Genomic DNA, 23,485 nt, shown 5'->3' on the forward strand with positions numbered 1-23,485 from the left:
AACTACAGCCACCTTCAGCATCACCAAAAGGAATCTCCTTTTTATGGCTGTAGCCCATTCCAGATTTGGTTGTTCTCTCAGCTGCCTTTCCCTCTATTGCCTGTATTTTCTTTATTCTAAACTCTGATTCCAACCACCAGACTTTTCTACCAGTCCTTCCCTATGCTAGTTGCTAAAATTATCTGTAACAGAATAAAATAAATTGCTGGTACTAGGACAGCGTCTTCAAGGAGGTGCCCAATAAGACTGAAGGAAGAAAGTGTGTATTCCTTAGTCATTATCTGTTTCAAGATGCCTGCTGACTAAGGGAGGAGGGGTAAGGAAAGTTAAAAAAAAAAAAAGAGAAGTCACCAATTGGAGAAAATATAATCTATTCTAGAAAGACTAGAACATATATAGGTCCTAAGCTGCAGAGGTGTCTCTGTGCCTCTCAGCCCCTAGGAATGCAGGTTGCTCAGAACAACTCTGCCTCCCAAGCACAAAGAGTTTAAAAACAATAAATACATAGCTAGCTCAAGGACTCCAAGCTAGGCAATTTCCAGGCGCGGAAGACTTGTGTTGAGTTTGTGCATGTTAAATTATGCAACTTCTTACAAGGGATTTGACCACACTCTAACTTCAGTTAAGATTTCCCAACATCCCAGAGCCAACTGTCTTAAAGCCACACTTTTTTTTTTTTTTTTTTTTTTTAAATCCCCCATCTGTGGGTTACCACTTTTTGGTTTTGTTTTTAAAGCAACCACAGGAAAAAAATTCCCTTGTGCACAGCAGAAAAGATGGACCCACCACAGCCTTTCTAGTTACAAAATAACAGTACCTTTGGCAACAGATACTACTTCAGTTCATCCACAGTCTCAGAGTGTCCCTCTCCTTGCAGGTATGTGTGGGAGGGAAGGCCTTGCACCCATGTTGTCAGCCTTGTGCTTAAACTCCAGCAAATGTTACCTGTATATAATTTGCTTTACCACATCCTCTGGACCCTTTACTCTTATTGTAAGTGGCTCAACTGTGCCCTTTCAGCAAGACACTTGCTCTGTTAGCAGAGACGACAATGTGCAAGCAAGACTTCAAGAAGAGTAAAATGCCATTTGCACAGATCTACAAAGGCATCAAGAGTTAACACCAAAACTGATGACTACAGGATCCATACAGCAATCTACACCTGGAAAGCAGAATTATTCTCCACACACAGGTACCCAGTGTGCCTACTGAGCAGCAGGCATTAAGGCAGTGTAACACTAAGAACACTCAGTAGCACCCTGAGAGAGAGCACCTGCAGTGGATGAAACCACAGGACTCAGTGTCATTTGCAAGGATTCTTTTCAAGTATTTTAGTTTTGGTTTCTGCAGTTTACCAAAGTTTCACTCCAAATTCACTCCTGTTCTATAAATGAAGAGTGCCAATGACAGGCATAATTTAGCTTTTGCTTGGTGTAGTTGAAGAGTGCAACTTTAACAAAGAGTGGGTAGGATCGAGAAAACAGGCAAAGCATCCATCCAGAGAACACTAGGTTTTTTTAATTTTTGAAATTATTTCTATACCTTAGTTTTGCATGCAGATATTTTCTTCTCACGCCTCCTTGTGCGTAGATTATTGTGCAGTTTTCCATATTATTTTATTTCACTTAAAATTTCCTTGTAAGGCTGCTGGAAAGACTAGGCACAATGAGATGAAGGAGACTGATATTTGCTTCCCCCCCCGCCTCAGTTTATGAATAAAGTTAGTTAGTTGTCAAGTCCAACTGTATTTCTCAACTAAGCACGTTTGAAGCATAATGTCTTCACCTCTGGCTTCCCAGATGTCATTTCCTAACATCCAAGTTTCTCCATGTTCTATATTGCCATCTGCTTAAGTTCTGAACCAGAAGGTTTTTGTAAAAGCAAACTTGTTTTCAGCTCCTTTCTCAGTAGCCTTGCCAGAGCAAGGTCAGCTGTCACCACAGTTAGAGAGCTATCTGAGCTAGAGCCAAGCAGATCCTTGCCATCGTTTCTGAAAAGACAATTATTTTATTTTGACATCAGGAAAGGGAAGAGCATCCAGAACTCCCTACATTTCCCTTGCTGAGGCAGCCCAGTTTAAACTTGGTTGTTCTTTTTAAAGAGTAGATTTACAGGGTCTATAGGGAGTTGCTGTATTTTGCCTTCTGCATTCTTGCATGCATGCAAACTGACTATTGTGTACATCTGCAGACTCTCAGCATGTTCCAGCTACCCAGCTTTGGAAGAGCTGGCATCGTCTTTCCCCCCCGTTACCGCAAAAGAACAGTGCAAACAACACTGAACTGCACCCAGAACACGCTTATCTTGCAGCTACTGTCTTTTGCAGTTACCATGAACTCTTCCTGAAAGGTGACAATTTCCTCTTACCCAAATGCACTTTACTATCCAGAGAAGGACATATCTCCTAAATAGCTATGATGAAGGAATCTGCCTAATGGCCACATTCCTCCCCTCCACCCACCAGAAATACACATTTAGGACTTCCAAAACAAAACAACCACAAAGGTGTCCAGAAGCATTTGTGAAACCCAAGAGGTGAGAGGACATGGCAACAGGGAGTGTCACCACTTTTCCAGCTCTACCATGTATCCAGCAAGGGCCAACGCATGGTTAACTCACTCTTGTGTACTCCTCACTCAATCACTTATTGCAAGCTACAAATTTTCCTTGCAGCTGGCAAAATTACAGCTAGTCAGCAGTGCTGCAGCCAGCTGCCTGGGTCAGCACAGCGTTTGGCACAGGCTAACCACACTCTAACTGCTGCCTACTCCAACTCCTGCACTGCCACACGCTGCTCATCTGTTAGCAAAACGCACAGCGGTGGCTTAAAAGCTGGCTCAGACATCTGCACATCCTGCAGCAACTGCATTGGAGTTATATCTCCAAGAGATTTTTGAAAGCAGAGCATGACCCTGTAGGAATTTAAACCCCCTTTGTACTAGGATCTGTAGAGTAGAAGCTATCAAAGCTTCTACTGTGTTCTATAGCAAAATTTATATTCTTTTACAGAGTGATTTTTGTTTGTTTGCTTGAGATGAGGAAGGAATCTTTCTTGACAAGAAAGACTGCAACAACATGCAGCTGAGAGGATGGGAATGAGAGCTCCCTGGGGTACCCATGTTGTGCTGCATCTCTTGTATTTTCCAAGTCCTCTGCTGGGAGATAGGGAGAAAAAAAAATTAAAACACTTTGAGGCTAAAAGGTTTCCCTGGAAAGGTCTTCTCTGCAAGACAGGCTGAGAAATAGCTGTACCAAGCTAGAGTCAGGGGTCACCATTTCATCTGTGACTAAAAGTCATGAAAGTGCCTATACTATAACACTCATTTTACTACCTCCTCCCCCATTTCTTCACTCCTCACAGAGGAATGAAGTGAAAAAGAGTGTATTCATTTGTACTAGAGCATTGTTGTCCACCCAATAAGTGCACTCTGGGGAAACCTGACTCCATAAACAGCTCTTGGGCCCACAGTTAGGGTCCATTAAGGCCAAGGAGAGCAGCAGCACCTTGCTAAGCACAGACTCCTTTTATGGCACCAAGATGTGGCTTCACTACAGTCTGGATGAAGCCTTAATGTTCTCAAACCAAAAGCAAGATACCTAATTACAGAGCTAGCAGGGTTGTATGGCAGGTCTGGCTGGGGGATCTTTCCTTTGGGAAACTTCTGTCCTCAGAAATTATCCTCCACACAATTAATTTCACCCTTCGAGTACCTCACTACAGTTACAAATTTCATGGTAGTCATGGTATGAAGCCACTATATTAATTTACAGGTGTCTTCTGAATACTGCTTTCACAGCTGAAGAGAAGCAAGCTTGTTCCATTACACATTCTCACAAAGAAACATTTGTGTCCACAAAAAGGGCAGCCGTAATGTTTAATGCCATTTAATAGTGCTCTAAAGATCCAAACAAAATATTTTGTTTGCCTGCATTATAAAAAGAGTCCTCAAAATGTTTGGCAGCTGCCAGTTAACTAAGTACAATGCCATATCTAATCAATTAGCACTTTGTACTTCCCTATCCGAGGACATCTCATCCCTTTTCCTGTGAAAGTTAGGTATGCAGTAGGTTGCACAGCAAGTCCCATTAAACACCCTTCGCCCCATTTCCCCAGCTGAAATTACAAGATGCTGTTTGGGTAAGCAGTAGGCAATCTCCACATTCCCATCATCAAAGACCAATCAATGTAAGTTCTTATTGAATGCATCAGCTCTTTTTACTAGTAAGCAAATACAAGTGGGAGAAGGAATCCCGTCTTTCCAAATCAAAGTTTCTGTATAGTTTTGACTCCAAGCTTAGTCATGTCTGAGGCCTGAGGTCTTGTCATACATTACCACAAATACTCAGAACTCAGGCTTTCGCCACCTCCAAAAGATGGGTTTTCTGAAGTGTTAGTGGCAAGAGAGGATGTGGATCCAGGCAGCCCAGCTATGGGAAACAGAGATGGCCCAGGGAGCATATCTCTCCCCAGCAGCAGCAGGAAGACTTGCTCCATTGCTACATCTGTCAAGACTAAAATCAAGTGGCATATTACAGTGACAAAAATCCTCCTGGCTACAGCTTTGTTAGACATCTCCCTAGAAGTGACTACTTCCCTAGAATCTGACAGCAAAGCAGAAAATCAATTGTTCACTCTAGCAGTAACAGCTGTGCATTGAATAATACTGTGGTTTAGGAGGGTTTGACTGTATCAGAAAAACACTCCTAAGTACTTTGAGACATGCAAGACTGGACAACCCTTCTATCCTAACAAAATATCCACAGCATACCACAAGGTGCCAGAGAACCTAGACAGGTATCATCCTGCCCCTATACTCTGGCACATGGATAAATACTACTTTAAAGTATTTGGCCTATGATTTTAAATGGATCTTCTGCAAGAACTGAATAAAGGAAAGTAGTCTTTGTTTTTAAAGAAGTGTAACAGGGGTTTTTAGTTAGAGAAATCCAAAGACAAACAATGATCCCTCACATATACAGAAACATTTACAGTCCCTTCAGCTGGTATTTTACATGTATTGCTCTCACAGAAAGCAGGGCTACTCACTGGTGTTTACAGTTCTCAGAATGTGTATGATATGACAGAAAGCTAAGATCTTGCCTCTGTCTCTGAATTGGGTAAATATATACCTTAAGAGATCACTAAAGCAAAGACTATCAGACAAGAGCTTGAGAGTAAATAGTTTAAGAATTATCACAACTAGGATGCCCAAAGTTTGTCATGGCTCTAGCATACATGGACAGAGAAACATTTGAGGAGACTGGCCCTGCAACTACATAGTCATAAACATCTGCTCAGTTATGGGTGGCCTCCCAAATTATATCGGTTCCCTGGCATTCTTGGAGAAGATATCCAAGGATGCAGAGCTGTGAGGTGATATTATGAGATTTCCACTCACACACATCTTTATTTTTGATGTTGCTGGAACAAAACGGTACATCGTGTGCCCAACTAGCAGTTTGCTGCTGTACAACACACTTACTTAATAGCATTTCCAAAATCAGTGGCACAGACCTAATCACTGTAATGTTCCAACTCATTTTCCCGGATTTCCAAAAAACAGTTATTATCTAGGTGATGCAAAGCCTCATCACTTGTGCACAACTCCAGCCAAGAGCTTGAAGGGTGCCAAAACAAAAGTGCCACTGGCACCTGCTGCTGTGCAGAAAAGTGTCTATCTTAATTACGGCACTGTAGAGGCCAAACCAGCTCCTCCAGCTGCCCAGAGCTACTGGATCACAACAGGTGGAGCTGCAGCCTGTTCAGCCCTTGCAGAAGGAGATACTGGGCCTGGATCATCCTGGGAATAAACCCTGATGTGAGATGCCATCGGAAGGTATTTCACAGGGTGTTAGTCAATGGAAAGGAAAGAGCAGACATTCAAAGGAGATAAGCCTGTGTGGTGGGAGCAGGGAGATGTCACACAAGGGATGCTTCAGCTAGAGCACTGTCAGGATTTCTCAACACCACCGGTGAAGCTAAAAGTTGCCATTTTAGAGATGAAAGGGCTCAGTCACCCCTGCCACTACAGAGCAAAGCAGAGGAAAAAGGGATGGGAAGGGGTAAAGTAAGATTGAGCAGAAGCCATCCCCTTCTTCTCCCACCGTCTCCCCAAACAGCAGCTGCCGACCCTTCCACCTTGGTAGCTGCTGCTTCCTCAGCCTCTAGCTGCTCCTTGCAGACCAGTGTCCTGGGCAGCTGCCTCCTGGGCCTGGAGGAGGCTGCTGTTTGCAGAACCAGAGGCTCAGTGCAGAGCCCCATCATGCAGGACTAAATCCCTACAAAATTTCAGATTATTTTTCTTTAGATCAGTTCATTGATTGCAAAGATGTTTGACTGTACCTATCATTCCTGAGGCTCATAATCTAACCCGTTCACAAAGCTTACCTCCTCAACAGGGAAAGGTGACACCTAGGGACCAAACTGTAGGTCAGTGCAACGCACTGCTGAATTTGCAAGCCTTACTCGATATGTTCATTTCACACCCCGAACTTCCAGTTTGGGGCTAGTTGAAAATATACTGTAAAACCAAGTTTAGGTAAACTTTCACAGGGGGTTTCCTATATTGAAAGTGTAGAACCGCAGAGAGGTCAGGCTGATCTTTCACACCATGAAAGCTTGAGGTTTGCACAAGCTGCTTCTCTTTCTTTTCAAGTCATTACTTACCAACATACTTAAAACAGCATAAACATATAAAAGTTCTGTTCAGCATCTGACAGTGAGAAAGATTAAATTTGGTGGACTCTTGATTACACAAAAGAGATGACAGCAGCTACCCGTGCACTGCTCTCCTAGCGTAGGTGTAGCCTGCCTACCTAGCTGGAAAGTTGCTTTTATAGCAGAGTTGTACAAAGTTGATCCAGTGACTCACTGCTAAGGTACTTTGGGCCCAGGGACATATCTAAAGTGACCTCCACCACAACCCTCAAGATCACCCTATTGTCCACTACCAAGTGACCATCAGATGCTATTACAATGTAAGATATCTGGGTAGCATTCATAAGCTTGACACTATCTGTTTGCTTTCAGATATTATTTTTCCAGCTTACTTTCAGCTATGTCGCACTTTCAAATGACAAGCGTTATGCTCTCTGGTATTAAACATAGTAACTGGTGAAAGTGTTACATGGCTAAAACTGAAGTAAGCTCCTTTTGAGGAAATGAGACAATTTGCTACCAAGCTCCCTTATCACTGAACTGTATCACTTTAGAAAAGCAAACTAAAGACCACTTGAAAACCAGCAACTTTTAGAACTTATATCCCACCCCCCCCCCCCCCCCCAGTTCTTAGGAGCTATAATAAATTTGCATATTGGGTTGTCCTCTTTAAGTTCAAAGATGACTAAATTCAAAGATTGGCTTATCTTTTCTGTTCTCACAATCCAAAAAGATCAGTATCAGCCAATTGTATGAACATGCAATTAACAGTTCACAACCTGGTTTCTTGAGAAAAGTAAGGCTTATGTGATTAAGCAAACCACCTGCCTAATTCTTCCCTCTTCTACCCAACATCCCTTGTAGCCCTTTGACAAGCCTTTAAAAAATAAGCACACCCCCCCCCAAAACACCACAACCCAGAGGAGATTGTTAGCACTGTTCTCAAGACAAGAGAAAAGACAAAACCAAGACAGCCCTGTAAAGTCAGCTCTTGTAAGAATCCAGAAAATTTGTGTTAGAGAGCAAAAGCATTAACAGCAGGAGACATCAGAGAATCCATGCCAGAATTCATTTGCCCATTTCATGCATTTTTGTGCAGTTTTCTTCCAGCAGTTACAGAACAACAGTTTGTCTTCCCTCAACACAGCCATTCTACTAGGGAATACAATGTCCAACAGAAAGCATTTCCAACTTGACTGCTGGCAACTCTCTGTTCTTCAGGCATCCTTTGTAATATTACCTGTATTGCTGTTGTAGTAACATCAGTTGGACTTCCTAGTCTCTCTGTCCTATTTATTTCTTTCCTTGTGTTTAAGACAAACATGAGTTACACTCTGCAGCTCTTGCCCCAAAAAGAAGTGCCCCACTGGATGATACAAGTCTAACCTAATTCTTCATCTCCAGCAGTAATAACAGGAAACACTACTGAGGGATAGCATGGATATCTCAGATACTGGCCAGGCTTACACTTCACTTGTACTCCCCCAGCATCCACAATTCATGTAGTCCCGCACAAAGTAAAGATTTAATGCCTACGTGAGGTAATTAAGAGCAAAGCCAGAGCAAGGACACAAACATTGCCCAAGTCATAATAGCAATTAGCATTTGCTAACTTTAAGGATTAGAGGCATGAGGTGTACATAAGTTAAACGTACTCATTTTTCAGAATCACCTCCTATAGCTCCACCTCAGGCCTTTCCTAGCCCTGGGTTACCACTGCAGACTAGCCCAGGTCACCCTTAGCTACATCTTGTATGCTCCTGGAGTTCTTTGTCCTGTTGTACTGCCATCAACACATTGCATGGCTAAATGACACCGCCATCTCTGGCACTACAGTCACCTCTGTGCTACAGGGAGAAGAGGAACCACATGGTCTAGCTCAACAGTTGAGAAATGGTTTCTCCAGATTTTCCTAGGCTTGGGACAGCGGTTTCTGCTGGCTTTTGCCTCTAACAGCTCCAAACTTGTCTGAGGCAACATTACTGCCCCAAAGCACACCAGAAGTTATTGCTTCAAAACAGAAATTGGATCCAACAGAGTTTGGGTCCAAAAAACTTAAGCTTGTTTTCTCACTTCCTCAGCTGTGATAGAGCTGTTAAAGTCACTGTTGAGAAGCACATGAAGTCTAACCCATTAGCAGTTCAAAACACGTTAGTGCATAAGCCAGCAGCCACACACCCTATGGAGCAGAACATTAAAGGAGAAAAAGATGGGGAGGGGAAGAAGATATCAGTTGTGCCCTGTGAAGATGAGGGCTTGCAAGGCTGCTGGTGCTGATTTGCAATAGGAAAATGAAGTCACAGAAAAACACTGCAGGAAGAAATGTGACGGTATAAGAAATTGTGGCTTCCATCTTACACTGTTCCTCTGCTTTCTTCTGGGGGAACAGACCCTTCTACTGCAAAGTAGTCCACTGGGAGAAGGGGAAGAGAAGGAACGGGAGGAGGTGGATTTGGATTTAAAAAAACCAAACAAACAGTCAAACAAAAAACCATACCCCAAACAGAGCTGGGAGTCATCTTCCAATTCTGGAAGAGCTGCACTTCAGCCAAGTACACCCCTCACCTAAAAAAAATTCACAAGAAACTCTGTTAAGTCCTACAGTTTCCAACAGGAAAGACAAGACACTGAACCACCACAGAAAAAGGAAAACACACACACACCTCCCCCCACCAAGACACATGCACAATAATGAAACAACTTGCAGTAGGTTCCCCACATATACCTAAAGGAGAGAGCAAGCAACGTGAAAATTAATTGTACACACACAGCCTTAGGAAGAAGGGTACTGTTGTCAGAAAAGGGTAAGGGGGAGGATGCCACCTCTTTCTTGTGCCACAGTGCTGAACAGAAACACATCTATAGGAAGCAAGCACAAGTGGTCTTTCAGAGTGCTTTGAAAGAAAGGAGTTGCTTGCTTTGTTTCCAAACCCCAAGCTTGCTGCTTTGAAAAGAAGCAAGCACCTCCCTGTGTAGTCATAATTACAGCTGGGGGTAAAAAACACAATGCTATTGCACTGGTAACAGAAAAAGCACTTTTGCTGGTGGACAAGAATGAGACAAGATCCGGTCGTGCTTACAATGATTGAGAGATGGGTGCTTCAGATTGTAAAATCATTTGGCTGAACTAGATCTGAACCAAGCATTAACAACAAAATCTGAAAGCTTTCAGAAGATTGAGAAACATCCCAGAGTAGAGGGCCTGCAGAAATTGCTTATGATCCCCACTCTTTCCTACTTACACAAATTGATTGTTCAAGATATTTCCTTCAGACCATAAATACATCTACCTCAGCTATCAAGCCAATAGTCTACAATCTTCCAATACCTGGGCAAAATAACTTGAGCATCTCAACACAACTCTATGTTGTATATTGTGTGTACATCTCATTAACTCTATGTATGACTGCTCTCTGCTTGGAACAATTATTTACAGCTTAGTCAAACAAGCATGAAGTGCTTACAGGCACTTTTAGGGGCCCCTGTTTAGGATCTTCTTCGTGTCCATCTCTGATGGACAGAAGTTAATTGGACATTAACATTCTCATACTTCTAACACAACCATACAACCAGAAACTTCCTGCTCTGATACTAGAGCATCTAGGTTTAAAACACTGTGTAGGCTTCACCTTTGTAAATATTTTGAAAAAGCAGGGGGTGGGAAGGCAATTCCATTGGGAGGAAGGGGGCAGGTTTAAGCCTGCAATATTTGGCCACTGTCAACCTTATCTTTGTCACTGGTTTAAGAGTCTTTGAACCACTAGGACTTAATCTTTTTATTAGTACAAAGTATTCATGAGTACTTTGTGCTTTTCACTGGGTAACTATGGAGAAGGCCAAGATGGGCTCCTGGAGAAGGGAATAGCTCTTCCTTTTCTTAGTTATTTACATTCACTGCACTCACCTGTTTTTCTTTGCATAAGAAAAGATGCCACCAGCACATGCAGGAATATCAGAGATACTTTGTTAGGACACAGGTGGTACTGGGTACATGTTGTGAGTGACTCTCAGGGAAAGTTGTTCTATAAACAGTTCCTCCCTCCTCAAAAAGTTCTCACAAACTGCAGCTGCAGGTCCATTTGCAACAATTAAAAGAAAACAAACCACAAATAAACCCCAGACACCTTCACTTTTGCTTTAACAGAGCAGTACTCCTAGAGAGACCAGCTCAGACAGACACTAGCTCCTTTTGATTCAGTAGCTCTGACATCAGTGAGTTAATACCATCGATTGGTCCCAGGATTTGTTCCAGGCCTATAATGACTTTATGATGAACAATTGCTTGTAAGCATGTTCAAAAAACCACATTTTGTAGCTTAGTAGAAAAACCCAGGATGCAGTTCAGGTGGTTCCTCTCACTCAGAGGAGCCATTGCCATAGAGTTTGTCTTCTAGGTATACGAACCCTCAGTGAGGTGCCCAGCATGGGGCTCGGTCAGTTCAGTCACAAGTTAACATCATTGTCTGGGGAAGAGCCAAGACAAATTACATCAACCTTGGTTAACCTCAGTTTCTTTTTCTCCTCTCACCCTGGCATCCTGAGCTTCCATTTTCAGACCCACCACTCCCAGTGTTTCCACGTCCAATGCAGCAACTACAATAGCATTGACTACTCATTTACCTGTGAAGCTCACCACTTTGTTGATGAATACTTAACACCTTCCTAGAGGACAATAATAAATATTTTCTGAACTTCATCCTTCATCCAACTTTCTTCCTTTTCTCACCTGTCAGGAAATATGGATCCAACTGATTGTAGGGTTACAAGTCAGGGAGATATATTGTCTAGTAACAGGTCTGATAGAGAAAAAGTAAACTGACTGTTGTATCTTAGTGGAATTGTGTATATGTATCACTAACAATATCATTTCTCTTGAAGAAAGGTGGTTTCTACAATATGCAAATTAAAAATAGCTAAGAGGAAAAAGGACTCACAATCCAGAAAAGCAACTGGTAGAACTTAAGCCTGTTGCTGGCAACAGTTGCCAGCAAAAATAAGCATCTGCAGGCCAGGATTTTCCCTGCTTTCACAGTATTGAGCTGGAAAGTAATTTTGGAGAATGGAAATTCTCTGGCATTAGTGTGTTATACTTCCTCCTAGACAAGGCGTGGAACAAAAGTAATAAAGACATTTTATTGACTATCCCCTCAGCTCAAAGCAGTCTCTTGAGCCTGAAACAGTTTCCCTTCTGCTTCCTAGGAAAGTCCCCCCAAATTTCCCTTTCTTCTCCCTTGTGACCAGGTTTTATCCACTATATGAATTTGAAAGTTCAAAGGGAGGGAGTTTTCCTCTTTCCTTCTTTGGACTGATGACATTTACCAAGGGGGTTTTATAATCCTGCCTCGGTGTGAAAGATAACTGCTGACTGAAGAGAAAAAACACTTATAAAATAGATAATATATTGAGCAAGACACAGCTAAAGCCATCACCACAAACATTTATGGAATTATTATACTAAATGCTGACAGTTTGTCAGCTTAAAAAAAAAAATTTTTTTTTTTTTGCATTGGAGCTTTACAATATGTTCTTACTTTGTGTTCAGTAACTCAATTATTGTCAAGTTATGTCCTCCCTAAGTTTTATGGCCCTTCAGCTGCGCTAAAGGCACTGTACCAATGGGATGGAGAACAAAGATAAAAGGAATCATGTTCATGAGATTTTAGAGACTTAGCAGCTGTAAACAGCAGAAGAAATCAACAACTGCTGAGATATCCTAGGTGCTAGGCAGAGAGCCGAAGTCAGACCACACACCTACTTCAGCATTTGCAGGACAGCAGGCCCAGCTTGAGAGGCAGGCAAAACATGCTCTCACTTAAATCACTGAGAGCCCCGCTGAACCAGAGGGCTGGTGGCTGGCTGGAACTGGGAAGCACGAGGCAGCTGCTGCTCCTGCAATGCCCATCCCTCCGTAGCAGAAGGCAGCACCCCACGTCACCCATTTCTTTGCCAACACTAGCCCTGCTCTGATCCCTTCCATGATCTCTAGCAGCAATACCCTCTTTAGCCTGCTTTTCCAAGAAGCCTGAACCAGCTCTGTACGAGCGTAGCTGTGCATGTACTGGGGAGTTCTTGTCCCTCTGCAGGAGCTTAGTAACAAAGGAAGAGTTCAAATAATCATGAGATTTCCAACGTAGATCCTAGTCGAGGAGCTTAGCCCATTGGAATGATGGGGCTACAAACTCTTTGCAGAAATTTAATCTAGGTGGAGACATTTCAGTGCAGGGATGTTTCTAAAAGTAACAAATTAACAACAGTATTAGACAATCCAGTCTTTCAATGAGAAAGAATTACTTCACATAGGGAATCTCTAATCCAGATGGCACAAAAACCTTTAAAGGTGGGAAGGAAAAAGCCACAAGGCAGACCTAGAAGAGCAAGGAGAAATACCAACCACACCCATAATATGCAAGAACTTGCTACGTATTTAAATCCACTTTGGTTCTTCTTGCCTGTATCTGGTTTATGAGGAGCTATATACAGGAATTCATATCACTTGACATACTGTCTGGAGAAAAAAAAAAAAAAAAGAAAGAAGTTTAGGTACTCGAGAGGGCCAGATGAAGGGCAGCGAGATAACCATTTCACCCATCTTCTCTCCTACCCCAATACAGCCTACGAAAGTTTCTCCTCAGCTTATGGCCAGCAAGAACCTCACACACACTCACAGGCAGCAAGAGGGCTAATTAAGCTTTTTGGAGGTTATGGCAATAAGTAGGCACCCACTGAGAGCCACTTTCACAGAGGTTGAGCTTTCTACTCCAAAGGGGTACTAGTAACCCAAACTGGATCATCTCTCTCTTCAAAACCAGGTCTCATTTTCACAACTAGCTTCAGATCATCCACTTTAGAAATACTAGTATTGGTCAGTTTTGTATTAATCCAAACATTTTTACTGACATCAGTTAACTTAATAATGTATCCAGGACTCCTCACATAAATGAATCTAAGCGTCAGCGTAGCTGTTTGGTTGTTGAATAGAGTGCTCCAGAATCAGGTAATGCCACTGATTTAAAAGGTGCAGGTGCCAGAGGAGAGGGGGAAAAAAAAAAAACCAAAAACAAAAACCACACAAACCCCACAGTGAAGAATGAAAAATTAAAGTCCTTATTTCCATCAATACCTCTATCATCAGAGATTAAACAACAGTAGAACAAAACATCATCCAGAGAGTACTAGAAGCAGATATTCAGATAGGAACTGCCTCCAAAGTCAGAAAAAAAATACACAATATTTACTCTGCTGAGGGAGCCCTTGCCTTTTTCTGCATTGTCACTTGTGAGCTACTTCTTTAAGGCTAGAGTTTTCTAAAAGGCAGAACACCCCCCAACTCCACACCCTCCCCATGCCTTTTTCATGTAACTGCAGCCTCTTGAAAGAACGCCTCTTAAGAATTTATTCATCAGAAGAAGAAAAACATTTTGTTGGAACTGGCAGATAAAGAGCAGTGGAAACTCTAAGAAGACCAAAAAGGAATTGAGAAAAGAGGAACTTTGGGGGGAGCCGTCAGAAAGACATTACAAAAAGGAACAATGACTTTTTGGCTTCTCTTCAGAAGTTTCATAAAGGGGCATGAGACCACCGCATACCACTAGTCACAGGGAATAAGTCTCACCCAGTAAGCACGAGGCTGGGCAAAGGGTGGGATGCACCACACACTGCGTGGGTCGTGCTTCCTGAGCTTCCACCCAGACAGCATCAAATCTGCAGAACTCAGAAACCCAGGAGGACTTACAATATGCAAGACAGGGGTAGGTGAGGCTGCAAACACTTGCTAGGGATTTAGAGGGTGGAATTGCTCCCTAAATCAAGAGTCTTTCCAGCAGAAAGCGAGTAAATGAAAGGCACTGCCCTGCCATTCTATACAGCAGCAGCATTCTCTTGAAAACCTGCTAAATCTAGCACAAAAGTTATGTTGCATGGAGGATAAAGCATGTTTTAAGAGAATGGGGTGAGAGCCCACTACTGAAAATTACAGACAGTTGCCATGCAAAACTGCCTAACACAGACCCCACAGGCAGCAGTGACACAACATCCCTCTGGGATGGATCTGTGTACAGACATCCTTCTAGTCCCTGGTTTGACCTTCACCCAAGGGAATCAAGCAGATGACAGATATGAAATCCCTCAGAAATGACAGCTGGAAATACGGATGGTACGGATCTTGACTGCCTGAGAATTCAGTCAGACCAAACATTACATGAAACCACTAAATACCCACAAGACTGTAGCATCATTTGATCAGTGTTGATTTCTGCTCACTTGCATACCAAGAGTGTGCTTCCTTCCTCCCAAAACTTGAAATGAAACGTGCCGTATTTAGCATCAGTCCCCTGAGCCACCCACACCCTTCCCATTTTGCAAAGCCACAAACAACTTCAGTTTAGTCTGAGAGCTGTTTAGAAAGGTTATTCTGAAATCAAGAATAAAGCCTAATTTCCTGAGCATTCCAGTTTATCAAGTGTGCTAGCTCGCTTTTTGGCCAGACACATCCAGAGTTTTGCTGTTTTCCTCCAAACCTTTGGGAAGATGTTTGTGTGTTTGAACCCTGGAAAATCAGATATAAACTGTAATTTCTGTTTCCCCATGTTTTATTTCTATACTTGTGGATAAGTTCCTCCTTACCAAAACTATTTATTCAAAGCCAGGGCAGGTGTGTAAGTTCCTGCTGCAGTTCTCTGTACAGGGTACAACTTTCCACTGGGAGCAAGTCATGCACCATCACTCATTCATTCTTCATCGCTGAGGAGGAATAACTTTTCAGATTAGATACGCATTTGATAACAACCTTTCAGCCACCAGAGCCTGGCTGTGGCCCATGATTGCCCTTAAATAGGCAATGGGAAATTCCAGCAGCATGGGGAAACATAAGCAAGCCCAAAGCCAGCACTCCACCCACCACCCCCACAGCATAAGTGGTGCGACTGGAGCACAGGGAGGGAAGAGGGAACACAGACAGAGTACACAACACTCCAGTGCACAGCAGATAAGGACAAGTTCAGAGACTTTTAAACAGCCATAAACTTTGCTAAAACAAATAAACATGAAAACCAGACCCGCCGCCCTCACAAGTGCATGAGGTTTGCTACCGTGCACCTGAAGTTAAGGATCCCAGTCCAAGAGTCAGCTGCCACCACAGCTCATTTCACAGCCTGAAGCTCCGGACAGTCCCTCAGGAGGCACAGGGCACTTCTTCCCACTGCCTTGAGCAGAGAGGGTTAATCACAAAGAGGTGTAGCTACGGAAACACTACCTGCCACTGCTCACAAATCCTCAGAAAATTGCTTTCAAATCAGGGCCATTTATTTCAAAATCTAAAACGCTAAGAGAAAGCCACTGTCATTTTTGGATACAAGCCAGCATGTCACTCACCGAGATCTCTTAAATGTCTTTCCTTGAACTAATTATAGGACAGGTCTCTAAACGATGCCTCATTTTGTTTACAGATTGCTTTCAGATAACTTTCAGATAAGCTGAGAAGTAATCACCCAGTTTCGGTACAGACTGCTGTCATAAGAACTTTCTCCAAGAAGCCAGACCGTAAGTTCCACTTGCAAGCTCACTCATTAGCTTTCTACTAGCTATTAGCTTTCACCTAAAGGTGAAAGGACTGCGGGGTTGCACGAGCAGGGAGCACTTAAAGAAATGACAGAAAATTGCTTTGATGTGGATAAGGAATAGTAAGGCAACATTTCTCTGCTCAGGTGCTCTCAGGATTTCACTAAGTCAGGGAGAAAGGTCCCCCCATCCTCCTACAAGCATCAGTAACAACAGTCAGCTCACACAAATCTGTTCTCAAAAGCCAAGGGCATACAAGGTGGGGGGTGGGGGTGAAATGTGAAGAAATTATCTGTGACTAAGCTACAAAGCTTTGCCAGCTGCACAACAAGCAGTTTCCTTCTTGGCAGTGGACTTCATTCATCTGCTAGGTGATTTTGGCTAATAGTTTCAGAATTACTGGTGTCTTCTCCAGCTGCTGCCTGTTCCAACTTGTATCACCATTCATTCGCTGCCCAGCTGCATTACCTATGTTAGTCAGCCAGTACTGGAGGCTGGCAAATGAAGTGGAAGAGCTGGCAAGCAAATCAATCCCTTCAATATAACACCCAAATTGTCACGTTCACTTAGTTCACAATGACTTTTAAATCAGTGTTACACTCGGTGGTCAACACACAGAGGTACCTCCTCCGTGTCAAAAGAGTTCCAGCTCAGCATCTCCCTCCCTACCCTGGCCAGCATCCTACTTGTGCCCATCATCCCATAACAGCCTCTCACAACCCTTCTCTAGATTTTCAGTTCCCAGATCCTTTCTGCTCTAGATCCCAAACTGATCATTCTTTGGTGTGAAATTACACAGGTGCAGCATGGCTACAAGCCATTGCTGGGCTGATCACTGAAACCAGCTGGTTTTTCTGGTACCATAACCTGGCTGCTCAGCCACCAGAACTGCTGCCCACTGTACGGTCACAGGTCAGTCACGCTTCAGCTGCACCATCCCTGATGATCAAACAGCTGCCCACAGAATTCAAAGCAAGGTTTACAGCAATAGAAAAAAAACAAACAAGCACAAAAACACCCATCTGCACACAACATGGGCCCCTGGCTCATGCACAGCATCTCTATCCACAGCATTTTCCCCTCCTGCCACCCCAGCTGTCCTGACAAGCAGAGCTGTTCACAGGAGAATGTCTTTAATATACCGCAGCAACACTTTCTCCAGGGTTCACAGAGCCCTTACAGAAAATACCATTTCCTTAACTTATTTTAAAGGGAGAGCTTTAGTGCTCCAAGAGTGTAAAGCCTTCAACAGTAGCATTTAGACCCTTTCCCACCCCCACCCCTCCTGCTCTGGAAGACACAACTTGACCCAGTTTACTTTGGGACACAAAGTCCTGCTATTCTATGGGCACTGGGAACATTTGGTTACTTGTCTACTTGATTAATTTAAATTTATTGCAGGCTGAGCTAACATGTTCAGTAAACAACCTCACACACGATGCAAAAGTTGGATGTCAGAGACATTTGCCAAGAAGTTCAGAATTTTGCAATTTAATCATACGCTTTAATTACAATGCATGCCTTAGTTATTTAGGTAGGTTAGTGTGTTAAGAAGTTAATTAATTAGTATTTTAATTCTTCAGGAAGTGATTCTTTGTTGCAAAGCCTTACTCAGTTAATTGTTTTAACCTCTGAAAAATTAAGTCCTAAACAATTCCTTTGTCAGATTAAAATGAACAGTAAATGGATCAACTTTTAAATTTGAAAAAAATTACAAAGAAAACAATTACTTTAGCTTCCTAAGCTTCCATTTCATTTAAACCAGCACTTAAAAATAATAATAAAAAATAGTGAAATACCAAATAGAAACTAATTATTTAAAATGCTGATCCATGTGGTGACTGAAACATCTTACACCAGCAGAACTGCACAGATGGAAACAGATCTCCCCTGTGTACCAAGAACAATCCTTCTGGAGGCTCCGTGTAAACATTTTTATTCCAAGCAGAGTCAGATCAATCCAGAAAGAAATGTTATTTCAAGTAAACAGCACTGGATTAAGCTAAATTAAGGGTCAGGTTCTCCAGCTAGACCAGTCTGAAACATTCCCGCCGTTAGACACTGCTTCCTAAACAAGACCTGCCTTGCTGCTGCTTTATGCACAAGCTTAAACTTCAGTAGAGAAGTAACAAAATCACGCGGATGGCCAGAGCTCAACATTCACATGCAATTTGGTATTTCAGGTCTGATCCCACTTCCTGCCCAGTCCAAGAGTCTTGTACAGGCGTTTGTGAGAACCAGAAACTCTACAGGGACTCTGTGGGAGTAAGCCAGCCAAAGCCAGAGACGCAAACAAGCCAGCTGGGCTGGAACAACCACCTTCATGTGGTTCTTGAGTCAGAATCAAAACTGTTAGAAAAATGACTGACTCTTCAGAAGAATGACATCACTTCTAGGAGCTCTGGCTTTTCTGTTATTCCTGTCTGCTGCTATTGCACCTTTACACAGACCTGTTAGCTGGCCACACCTACCCACCTACACAATTTTTAGTTCTTTCTGCATAGGGAGATATCATAAGGACCCTCTTTACCTACAGAGAGGGTGGGCATGGCCACAGTACCACTACAGAATACAGCTGCAGAGCTCCAGCTGCTGGGCTGCCCTCCTTCAGCCTGGCAAGAGAGCTTGCCGCTGCCTAACCGTGAGTTGGTGTGGAGACCAGGTCCCTCCAGATCCATCTCGTTCTTGCCCCAGCACGAGGCCAGAGTGCAGGATAAGTTTGCTCTTGGTATTTTTGCAGAGCAGCCTTATGTGGAGTGGAACATCTGGACAAAGTTGAGAGGAAGGGTAAACTCCATGGAGAACTAGTCAGGCAGGTAAGGGTGGCCATCAGTGCCTCAGTTTCGTTTACAAAAGGCAGGCAGGAGGGAAACACGTGGAATAAACTCGCTTTGCTGAAATTTATACCCTTACTTGAAACAATAACCATTACAACAGGGACGCAGGCGATCACAGGAGTTCAGCAAAAACATGGAGGAAGCACTGGTTTTAATGTCAAAGAAGCCAAAGATGGCAGATGGCTTGCACTGAGTATCAGGAAGGGGCTGGTAAACGAAGCGTAACCAGGGCTTGGCCATGAGGAGAGAGTGAGAAACACAGAAATCCAGCTTTCAGATCTTGCTCACCCCAGGAAGCACCATTGCACCAGGAGCAATAGGCAGGAGAACAGCACCAGCACCTTCCCCAGACAGAGCTGCCTCAGTGGGAAGAGGACCTTGGCTAAACCACTACCTCCACAGTCAGCATTATCTCTGGAGTACACCAGGGAGGAACAATCACTCGGATATTTGTACTCCTTAAGCTACAAGATGCTACGAGGACAAGGAGAGGAAGCCCAAAACCCACATTCTTCCCCCCCATGCCACTCTTTCCCCCCCTCCCTCTTTGAGAAAGTACCTGATTTAACAGCCTCCTCAAAGAAGCAGCTCTTTTAAGCAGCTTTTTCCTTAAAGCCATGTCTGCATTTTGTTGGTAGATACACAGTTTGGGTGGTATTTGGCAGTCTGAGGGATGGTGTCCATACCTCTTGATAAATACAATACCCATTAGGTTTCGCCACCTTCTTTGATCTCAGCTGGCTATAGAACAAGAATCCCTTCATTGGGTTGAAAGCTCAGGGCTAGTCAGTGCACAGCTTGTGACTCACATCCATCCTACACATGAAGATAAATACACTCTGTGTATTGTCAGAGTGTATTCAGAGTAAATACATACAGTTGTATACACTCTCTGTTTTATATACACAGAGTGAAAGAAAACAGACCGAACCACAGCAAACAAAGTACTAGTAAATAACCTATCCCCTTCTGGAGAAATGCTTATGGCAACAAAAATTAAGAGCCTTTCACTCTCTTGCTTTGGCAGAGGCAGAAGTAGCAGCTGGAGTGCCTGGTGAAGCTTGCGACGGGGAGGGATTCCTGAGGGCTGGGAAGGCACAAAAATGAAATGGTAAGCTACACTTTTCTTGCGCTGCAAAGCAGCTGAAGCTTGGGGGCAGACAGAATTTCAGTTAATTACCAATAGAAATAATCTCAAGAGCAAACTATGACTACATATACACAATTAACTTTGTCCACATGAGAACACAAGCGGGAAGTATGGGTCTGGTGTTTGCAACTGAAGCCCCATGCCATTACGACCATTGAGAAACCTCAGATCTACAGGCAGGAGACACAATCCACACCAAGACTAGACAACAAAACAAAACAGGGTTTCTAATCCATCCAGCTTCATATCCAAATTCTCTTCACAGATGAGGGAGTTGTGAAACAGGGCATAAATTATGCCAGAGAAAAGGTCTTTGATCTCTGCTCTAGCATTCTAACAAAGCATTTGGCATTTCTCTCTCTCACTTTACTAGGGAGACTGCTCTCTGGATGGTTGCCTCCTTACTGTTTGCATCTCTACCCAGAGGTAAATATACTATAATGCACATCTAGGAGTTTGTGGAAGTATTTATATGTGACTACACAAACTGAAAACTGAGAATCTTGGAGCAAAACAAAACAAATATGTGCTTTGCTTTGAATATATTTCATCACAGTCCAAGGTTTGCAAGTACAAGTAATAACCTTCAGATAAACCTCTATATCTGAAAGAAGCGGTTTCAAGGTTAAGGTGTTTCAGGCCCGCAAATCTTTAAAGTTTATCCTGCCCACATCCTTAAAAATACCCTACCATTTCCATAATGTTAAGAATGACTTGGAATCTCATCCTCTACAGCCCCAGCTGCCTTGCATCTGTTTTTGTATTTAAACTCATTAAGTTGCTGGGCTCCCTACAGGCACAACCAGGTAAAGGAAAGGACTAGAGCCCAGCAGCAGTCTCTCCCCGAATCTTTGCACATGCTCTGCCAAGTTCTAGCAGAGTTAGGTTTCTGACATTATATACATCAGATACGATCTTCCCTATGAAAGAGATACACTGGTATGTGCCAGTGAGGGAGGTGGTGGTTTTTTGTTTTTTTTTTTTTTTACAAGCTGCAGGGGCTACTCCCTCTAATTTCATAGAATGGTTTGGGTTGGAAGGGACCTTAAAGATAATCTAGTTCCAACCCCCCTGCCATGGGCAGGGACACCTTCCACTAGACCAGGCTGCTCAAAGCCCCATCCAACCTGGCCTTGAACACTTCCCAGGATAGGGGCATCCACAACTTCTCTGGGCAACCTGTGCCAGTGCCTCACCACCCTCACAGTAAAGAACTTCTTCCTAATATCTAATCTAAATCTACCCTCTTTCAGTTTAACGCCATTACCCCTCATCCTATCACTACATGCCCTTCCAAAAAGTCCCTCTCCGGCTTTCTTGTCGGCCCCCTTTAGGTACTGGAAGGCTGCTATAAGGTCTCCCTGGAGCCTTCTCTTCTCCAGGCTGAACAACCCCAACTCTCTCAGCCTGTCCTCACAGGAGAGGTGCTCCAGCCCTCCGATCACCTTCATGGCCTTCCTCTGGACTTGCTCCAACAGGTCCATGTCTTTCTTATGTTGGGGTCCCCAGAGCTGAATGCAGTACTCCAGGTGGGGTCTCATGAGAGCGGATTGAGGGGGGAGAATCACCTCCCTCAACCACTCCTGGTCATGCTTCTTTTGATGCAGCCCAGAATGCAATTTATTTCCTTATCTGAGGCTTAAATTCAGCAATATTAAGACTTCTGCTTGTGGTCAAAACTCCTCTGTTTGCCCAGAAGTGCTTCACATTTACCAGGGACTGCAGTGGTTCAGGACATTACGCTTCATCTGGAACTAGTCTCTCTCTCTTCCAGAAGCACAACTGACAGTTTTAGGGAAAACTTTCATGTGTCTCCACAGAGCAGTGTGAAAATTCTATTACCACTCAGGATGTGCTCTTTTGGTAGCTGAGTGCACCTGCAAGCATGTGGAGCCATTTAAGTGACTACTTTGACTCTTTTTTTTTTTTTTCCCCCTCCTCCTTAAAATAAGGGAATTCAAGTTCAGTGTTTCTGAGCAAGCAACTGGGATTGCAAACAGCCCCCTACCCTTCCCAAAATACTTTTGTATGTACACGAGACATGAGCTTCTAAGGAATCACACAACACTACCTTGTCAGGTTAACACATTTTGGTTTGAGCTTGTAAGTACTCAGAAACACAGAGAAATTCCCCATTGCCTTGTTTTTAATACTGGAACATTTTTCTGCTTAACCCATTACTTCCACTATTAAACTACTTTGTCTACTGTCAGAACTGCACTAATATCACCAGAGTGAAGCTGAGAGACACGCTCAAGAGCTTTCCACTTCCAGGTCCTTTTCCACAAGGCATAAACTCCAGATTGCCTACTGGCATCCCAGATTCCTCCAGTACAAGCAATATATAATTAATAAATGAAGATGGTTACCCTAAATTATCTTCAGGGGAGGAAAAGAGGGAGAAACAAAGAGCCCAATCTTCACAAGCTTCCCTGAACCACGCTTTGGATACTGAAGCAGCAGTGTTTTCTCATTGCAGGAATCTTACAGATTGGTTAGATTAGCACACTCAACTTCACCTTGAGAGTCTTAAGCACTTGGGCAACATTTAAAACACACAATTAAAAAAAAAAATCCACAAAATAGTCATCTAACTTTACATTTGAGTATTAGAGCTGCAAGTGAAAGCTGTGTACCAGCACGCATTTTTTCCAAGGTAGAGAACTATGCATTCTACGTGCAAAGCTTACCGGGTAGATCAGACGAGCACCTGCATCGCACACCCCAGCGGCAGCTGCCACCATCCCCGCTGCATGGCTGCTGCAGTCTTCTGGCCAGGAAGCTCTCTGCTTCCACTCCCCTGCTGCATCAATAGTCTCAGTGAGAGGCTTAACACAGCTTCACCAGGCTTTAGCATGACTTTTCTCTTTTTCTCAAGACTGGCTTCTGTAAGAGGGCACTTATTTGACTCATACCCAGAAGTCTGCTCTTCCCATCTACAAAAGACCTCATGCAGCTGTAGGGTCTGTTAAATAACTCATTACAACCAGATTTCAGTCACCTGTTCTTGTCCCAGGCAATCAGCAGTGCCCCCTTTTTTGCCTTCTGCTGCCCTGCTTTTACCAGCTGAAAGCAGTGTAGGGCAGGGTAGTTTGAACCCCATGGGTGTTTATAGAGTCATCACAAGTGTTACAAGGTTCGTTCACCATATCATGCAGGAAAGGAATGGTTATGCTGGGCACCGCTGTCCTCCAACTTCAGAAAGAGAATAAAGAGCCAAAAAGCAAATAGATGCACTTCTAAAACCAATATCAAATTAAGAAGTGACGGCAATCAGGAGATAGG

The 23,485-nt window shown here is 43.3% G+C and overlaps 1 protein-coding gene across 6 annotated transcripts in view; it reads left to right on the forward strand.

The window, feature by feature from the left end:
* Nucleotides 1-23,485, forward strand: part of LOC128144937 (butyrophilin-like protein 8) — a 35,502-nt gene that overhangs the window by 3,491 nt on the left and 8,526 nt on the right. For 3 of the 6 annotated variants that reach the window (XM_052794407.1, XM_052794408.1, XM_052794411.1), the window contains 3 exons: nucleotides 16,102-16,195; nucleotides 20,078-20,161; nucleotides 20,574-20,626. In XM_052794407.1, coding sequence (XP_052650367.1) covers nucleotides 20,154-20,161; nucleotides 20,574-20,626 — 61 coding nt within the window. In that variant the 5' untranslated portion in view covers nucleotides 16,102-16,195; nucleotides 20,078-20,153. The remainder of the gene's footprint in view (nucleotides 1-16,101; nucleotides 16,196-20,077; nucleotides 20,162-20,573; nucleotides 20,627-23,485) is intronic. The other 3 variants (XM_052794409.1, XR_008236269.1, XM_052794410.1) reach the window with 3 other exon arrangements.

Source organism: Harpia harpyja, chromosome 8, assembly GCF_026419915.1.
Source record: "Harpia harpyja isolate bHarHar1 chromosome 8, bHarHar1 primary haplotype, whole genome shotgun sequence".
NCBI lineage: Eukaryota > Metazoa > Chordata > Aves > Accipitriformes > Accipitridae > Harpia > Harpia harpyja.